Source organism: Brachycentrus maculatus, unplaced genomic scaffold (genome assembly GCF_059751285.1).
Source record: "Brachycentrus maculatus isolate JH-2025_06_01 unplaced genomic scaffold, ASM5975128v1 h1tg000334l, whole genome shotgun sequence".
Taxonomy (NCBI): Eukaryota; Metazoa; Arthropoda; class Insecta; order Trichoptera; family Brachycentridae; genus Brachycentrus; species Brachycentrus maculatus.
In genome coordinates this window covers 403116-410932 of record NW_028281083.1, presented here as the reverse complement: position 1 = coordinate 410932, position 7817 = coordinate 403116, and the positions used below count along the sequence as shown (strand labels likewise).

The following is a 7817-nucleotide window of genomic DNA, read 5'->3' as shown; positions in this document are numbered from 1 at the left end:
AGCTTTACTTTGGTTTTGGCATGATAAAAAATAGCAGTGTCATCAACATATAGCTGTATTTTCTCTTTAATACCACAGTTAGACATATCGTTAATGTATAAGAGGAAAAGTAAAGGTCCGAGAACGGAACCCTGAGGTACTCCACAAGTTATCTTACCCGGAGCACTCAACTCTCCATTCACTTCAACAACACATGACCGACCTGTTAAATAGTTATGTATGAGATTCAAAGGTATACCAGTCACACCCAAGTACTTATATGAAAATTATATGAGAAAGGAATGTTGTATCCAATTTGGTTTTAAATGCGTTGTATTAAAAAATAAATGTAATTAAAATTTAATTTAGTAAAATACTTTAAATTAAAGTTTATATTAGAAAACGAACATGATCAATATTTCGAAATTGTGTGAAAATATTCAAAGCAGTGATTAGAAGAAAAATTCATTTTGCATGTGGGACATCAAAATTGTGTGACTTTATTCCTTTTCTCGCGTATTGGTTATGGTCTCTTTCACCATTTTTGTTTTCAGAATCGTTGTTTCTTATAAAAAAACATGATATTTTCTTCATTGTCGTATAAATTTTAACTAGGAAGAGATATATTTATGACCAGAAAAGTTATTACAAAAAAATGCTTCCAGTATTCGAAGCATCGCACGATAATAAACAACAACAAAAAAATATAACAAAAATTTCACAAAACACCGTGTTACACAATCACTTGTTAGTTTATTATAATACCCTTCTCGTTCCACACGTTAATAAATGTTAAAATTATGAAAATAGTTAATGATAATTTAGACCCTCTAAACCGATTGAACAGGTTATACGATACTGAGAGCACGCGCCGAGCACCAGCCGACCGGAAGTATTCACGATAAAGTTGACACTAAATTGAAATAATTTTGATATTTTTTGACACTAAATCCAAGAGAACTAATTCATCCATGCCTCAAACCAAATTTAAGTGCAAAAAATTATCCATAGGTGTTGATATAAGTACGTAAATTTGAAAAACGACTATGCATGCGATCCGCAGTCAACGGAACCTTTATAAAAAACGACAATAGATGCTTTTCGCAGCTAACGGGTTAAGTATAAAAGTAACTAGGTAAACGCGCTCTTGTTGTTACTATGATCTTAAGTAAAAACTGAAAATGAATTTCATCCCAAACTTTATTCTGTAATTTATTTTACACATATTTCCCGTTAGGTTGCAAATTAATCGAAACGCAGTTGAGATAGTATTTTACGAAAATAACGCTTTATATCCTTATTTATTATTGCAATTTAAGTCTGATGCCGTCATCATTATTTGTAATTTGTTTAAATTCTTTCTAAGAAAGATGGGGGGAAAAGACGCATACATACATAATGAAAGATGGGTGTAGTGTCATTTCACGTTTATAAGTAAGTACTTTTTTATAAACAAAAATTGGTAAATACTTTTTATTTTAAACAAATCACTTAACAGGTATTTTTATCTATGGTTATACTTTTTACATATCTTGTTTGCGGTTTTTTCAAATTAATTTAAATTTTTTCGTCGATTTTTGTTATTATTTACCCATGTTAGTGATAAATTTTTCATAAATACCACTTCTAACATATTTATTTTCTATATTTTATTCATTTTTTTCCGGTCTTAGACGATTTTATTAACTAATATTCATGTTTTTCAAACAGTACCTCTTTGATTTGCCATTTCACAATAGAGCGAGTGGTGTCGCTGTTTTGCTTGGTCCGGTCTCTGTTTAGGATCTGGATTTATATTGAATTTAAGGATTTCCGTAAGTTTCTAAAATGTTAATTTATGTTAATTTTTATCAAAAATCATGTTTATATCCAAATAATGAACTAAATATTTAAGGGAGTGAAGAAAACCTAACGCGTTTAAAACATGTCAATCAATCTTGGTTACTCGTTTGTTTGTCTGTAAAACATAGGTCGTAGGTAAACCGAGCGGTTTTTTATCGTTTTTGCGGTTTATTCTTTTAAGTTTTTTTTGTTTAAATTTTATTATTGCTTATTATCGTATGATTGGAATTGAAATAAAACGTAAAAATGTTTTTTATTCATTACAAGATGGCCGACATTGATATAAGGACAAATGGAAACATTTTCATTTATTTACCGATTAACTATCTGTAGGACTCGGGGTCTATATTCCGTGATTAAGAAATAATACTTTATTTTAATTTAACGCTTTTTCCTCCATTTAGGGATAACACTAAAATCCGAAACGTCATTGTTTACGCGCAATGTAGACAAAGGATTCGTTATTGACATTTCGTCTGGAATGAGATAGTCAGTTAGCTGTATCGTCGATACTCGTTCCAGGTGCCTGAGTGATGTCAGGCGCTTCGGGGTCATCCGGGGGAGGGACGGGGCGGGGGCGCGGCGGAGCCGGCGGCTCGGGGGGCGCCACGGCGGGCGACAGCAAGCCAGACACCAAGGAAACCAAACCCAACCCCAAGATGTCCAAAGCTCTCGGGACCTCGGCCAAACGAATTCAGAAGGAGTTGGCTGAGATCACACTCGACCCTCCGCCCAACTGCAGTGCCGGGCCCAAGGGAGACAACTTCTACGAGTGGGTTTCTACCATTCTCGGCCCCCCTGGATCAGTCTACGAGGGGGGTGTATTCTTTCTAGATATTCATTTCTCCCCGGAATACCCCTTTAAACCTCCTAAGGTAATATGTCCACATCATTGCCCTAATCAAGAATAACAGTACTCCTGTAAAGATCTTTGTGGGCAGACAGAGCATGTATTTGTGAGAGAAATGCAAGGCACGAATGTTAGCGCATTACTAACAACAATTATACGTGTGAATATTATTATTGCCGTAAATCACTATAATTGCTAAAAAACCGTTGGGCATTCCCGATACTAAATGTGATGTTAAATAAAATTATTTTCTGGAATATTTAAATCAGCAAGACTTAGTAATTTTGTTTTTCATAATTATGAAAACGGTAAATTACTAGGCATGAATTTCCCCGGAAATTAAACTCCCTAACTATAACTTTAGTGTAAATAACTTTAGGTACTTATATTTGGTATAATACTTTTTTTTGTAACTAAAGGTAGGGACTGACCGGAGCATTTTGTCGTAACGTCACTCGCGGCGAGCGCTCCGACTAAGGATGGAGCGCTCAGCTCGCTGTACTGACTATACGAATGCTCGCATCGTGGTATGGTGGGGACTGACCTGAGCATTTTGTCGTAATGTAACATTGCTGGCGGCGAACATCAGCGAGCATCCGAAACTATGGATGGAGCGCTCGGTTCGCTGTACTGTCTATACGAATGCTTGCGTCGTAACGTGTTACGTTACGACGCAAGTAACGAAATGGCTCCGGTCAGTCCTCACCATTACTTGATATTCCTTAATGAATCAACGGCAATACATAAGTCCAGAAGTAAAGTAAAAGTTATCTACACTATGTAGATAATGTATTATCTTTCCATGGGAATCAACGCAAAAAAAAATCACAAATTCTTAGTTCTTACAAAAATTGCATTATAGTTGAAATATATCTTTGCATGAAACATTTTTTTTATTAATCTGTTAACTGACTCCTGAGCGCTATGATATGTGATCTTCGAATCTTTACATTCAATATTTTATTTTGTTTTTAGGTCACATTTCGTACCCGCATATACCACTGCAATATAAACAGTCAAGGTGTAATATGTCTGGATATTTTAAAGGATAATTGGTCTCCAGCTTTAACCATATCTAAAGTTCTACTATCAATTTGTTCACTACTAACAGACTGTAATCCAGGTGAGTTACGTTATTTATTTTTTTTAATAAAAAAGAAATATTGGTGTTTTTTATTATTTACAGGAATTCTTCAATTTCATACTATTTCTGTCAGCCGAAGCGGCTCATTATTAGAAATAGGTATCAAATTGTGTTAGAGTGGGTTCGAACCAAGAAACTGACTCAAGAGTCTGCAACACTAACCACGGAACCACAACCCGACACATTTATTATAACTCTGCATTATCGACAAATCATTTATTTTCTTTGTGTAATAATACCTCTTTTTACAATAGAGATTCATTCTTCAAGAATACGAAAAAACTATTGAGCTTATAGACATTGTTCTGGCAGAAGTATAAAAAATATGCATACAAAATATGCATTATCCCATCTATCGAATTTATCATTCTTCTTATCCCATTTATCGAATGCTGGATTGTCATATTTCATATAAAATTATCCCTCAGTATTTGCAGGGGTTTACGCTTCTAGAAAATATTACTGATCCGTGAATAAAGTGATAAAACTACTCTCATCCAAAGAGTCTCCCCCCTTCTACAAACACAGAATACATATAGCTTTGTAAAATATATGATATTGAATGATACTATTAAACATGAATGTGTAGAATCGTGGATAAGTCCACAAATACCGAAAGACTACTGTTATAAATATTCTAAATGAATTCAGAACTATTTCATGTTTTTTGGTACCAAAATATTTTATCATTTTAATTGGATATACAAGGGGTCCAGCGGCAGATTTCCGGTTTTGATATATATATCCGGTCTATAGTTTCGGGCATCCCTAGGTTGACTTTGCAAATGATTCTAAAGAACAAATAAAATTTCCACCACTACAAAATTCAAATGGTGCAAAAGATAATGATTATTAACCAAGAAAATCGTATGCCAAACAGATGTTGGAGAGATTTTTGACTGATCGAATGGAGAACATTTTCTTAGCTATGTAGTACAAAAATCAGCCTGCCAGTATCACACAAATAATAGACATTATCCAATCTGAAATAAACCAATTTCCAGTGCACTGTGTGTGTTTTTAAAAATATGTGGAATAGGTTAGAGGAGTATGTACAAAACATTGGTCACCATTTGAAAAATGTGATCTTTAAATAATAAGTTCTGCATTTTTTTTTGTTAATAGCAATAATGAATTTTATTCCATATATTAAAAAAAAATCAATATTGCAAATCTGCTACTGGATATCTTGTATATAAATCAGGAAATTTCATTGTAATTAGAGCAGTTAAAAACACCACCATTATGTGTAGTGGCACATTGATTTCTTATATTGTGGACCCCACAGTGGACTGTGATATCTGACAAATCCACATGTTTAGAAAAAAAAAATAGTAGTCCTAGTACCTTCACAGTAGATCCCCTTAAAATTCTACCGCATTTGAACCCACCTGAATTTGCATATTGGGAATATATTCCAAAGAAGTTTCTTATATTATAGCTATGTACTTAGTAATGTATGTTTTCAGCGGATCCCTTGGTAGGAAGTATCGCCACGCAGTACCTGCAGAACAGAGAAGAGCATGATCGCATCGCACGTCTGTGGACCAAGAGATACGCGACATGAAGTGCTCGCTTTACCATTCTCCGCTGTCTCTGTTTCCCAATTAATATTCCACTTGTTAAGGTAGAGGACCTTAGAACTTCGACTTAATCAGCTTATTCTGCTCTATATCCCTTGAATCGCTTCCGCCGTGTAAATTAATTTCCATCGGTGATATTCCATATGTAAAGTTATCTGGTGTTATTTTTCCTAGCCGAATTGTGTCCAAGCGGAATATAGTAAAAGGGAGTTGATTATGGAATCGTTTAAACAACATATATATATTGGGAAATGAACATTGAAGACGTAGCGGTGTTGACTGACATTTAATTTGTGCTTTTCTATGCCCACAAAACGTTGTGAGACCATATCTCCCATTTTTGTTTTATAAATGTTCTTTTTATTTGTAACTACCCCCTTCCTATTACGAGAAAATGCATAGTTCGTGGTGATACAGCACAAATTTTATTTGAAAAAAATATATATTATTGAAATATTTCCTTTGCCAATAGAGGTTTATGTGAAGACTCGTTTTTTTATTTGATTTTGTGCATTAAATTGTTGGACAATAATATGAAAACTTAAAAATATATTGCTGTATTTTTGTTTTAAACTTCCTAAATATAATTTATGAAAATAAAATGGTAAAAGCAAGAACCCTCGTCCAGTCATATAGTATTGTACCGTCCAAGGTGTTAACTGTGACCACATCCCCGTGGGGGTACAAGTTAAGAATTGGAATAGTCTGGAAACTGCTTCAGTCACTAGAGATCCTAATAATATCCAGTTGTGTTGTGACAGTTTTGGTTGGCTTTGATCTCTGCAGTTGCTCCGTAATGGAAGTTTTTGTTTAAATGCTTGTGCCAAAACTCCACTTACTCAACTTGAACACCATTTCTTAAATATTAAATTGATTTGATCTAATATTTAGGAAACATTTTTTTTCTTTTACATATTATTTAAAACATACTTAATTCTAGAAAATATGAAATAACATGTAGTTATATATTATTACTTTAGAATAGGATTCGTATATTTAAAAAAAATGGAATCACAATAGTAGGCATTAAGTTTTATGTCCAGTAACAGGTGTTGTAACTAAATGATATTGTGACTGATGTTCCTCTTATTTCTTGATGATTAAATCAAACTTAATGTAACAAATAATGATTTTCTTGTATTATTTTCCTTACCTTTCCTATTTTGTGCCTCAAAACCAATTACAAAATACGAACATTAATTATTTAGTTTAATGTTAATTCTACTTAGGTTTGTATGTGATTTCAATTCTTACAGTAAAATATTTAAATACATATTACATCAGGTTCTTTGTCAAGGTTTAGAAATTTAGAATAATATATTTTTTGTTAAAAATTAGTCACACAGTAGAGCATAATACATACATGGCGTAAAATAACTCAATTTTTGTTTTCAAATCAGTAGCCTTTATTTCTTGCCGGGTTGTGAAATTGATGTTTTCCTTTTCGTAGACATCTTTTCGATTGAATTACAAAATGCTTGTAATACAGAGAGAATATGTGCTTACTGGACAAAGCTGTAGCTAATACAGTCTATGATATGCACATGCCCACAGTAACACAGTATGTAACGTCCATGGGCCATTAGCACTGCATTCACTGGACATCGAAAAAGAATGCTCACATTTAAAAATAAATTGCACCGACACCCATTTTGTTAAAAAAAGGTAATTCTGTCACTAAACGCTAGCTGGTGAACGTAAGTTTTGTTTTGGAGGTGGCGTGACCTTGATATGCACACACAAAGTGCGATTAAATGGCTCAATTGGTAGAGGAGCCCCCATTCCCTGGCCTTTAAGAAGTTCTGACCTTACCTCTTTGGATTTCTTTTTGTGGGGGTACATTGAAAACATCGTTTACGCAGAAACATCTGGGATTTGGATCACCAGCGGGAGCAAATTTCTACCGCTATCTTGACAGTTACTCCTAAAATGATTGCTCATATGTAGCATAATATATATAAGAAATAGACTAGACATCTGCAGAGCGATGAACGGTTCACACATTGAAAAATATATACCTTTCTCCGCACATTTAAGATCAAAACCATTAAGTTTTTTCAAATGTTGGCATTATTTTTCGATGGACTGTACTGTGCACAACTAATCGTAGATCATGGTATTGAGTATACTGTCACCAAGTTACCTCACATACATGCTGGTCAAATACATCCAAGTGGGCATACCTAATATGGCAAAATGTCAAGAGAGACTGTAATATGGGTTCGCCTTGGGTTCTAGGAACATAGCATGTCGAAATTCTCATTTGTATCCCTTACCTATTCCAACAACAACAAAATGAGGCTATTTTTTATTTTTTTTACAGTTCAACTTTTCCAAATGATTTTTATCAGGCGATTTATCTTCCAGAAAAGGCGTACATATCCAATACAGTAACATAATGATTTCGAGTTGCAATAGG

The 7817-nt window shown here is 33.9% G+C and overlaps 1 protein-coding gene across 1 annotated transcript; it reads left to right on the top strand.

Moving 5' to 3' along the window:
• The first annotated feature begins 1698 nt into the window (after positions 1-1698).
• Ubc2 (ubiquitin conjugating enzyme 2) lies at positions 1699-6528 on the top strand. The gene is made up of 4 exons (XM_088268828.1): positions 1699-1793; positions 2344-2696; positions 3647-3794; positions 5285-6528. Exons 2-4 carry the CDS (start codon positions 2355-2357, stop codon positions 5380-5382), a joined length of 588 nt encoding a protein of 195 aa, XP_088124954.1. The 5' UTR covers positions 1699-1793; positions 2344-2354; the 3' UTR covers positions 5383-6528.
• Positions 6529-7817: the final 1289 nt, after the last annotated feature.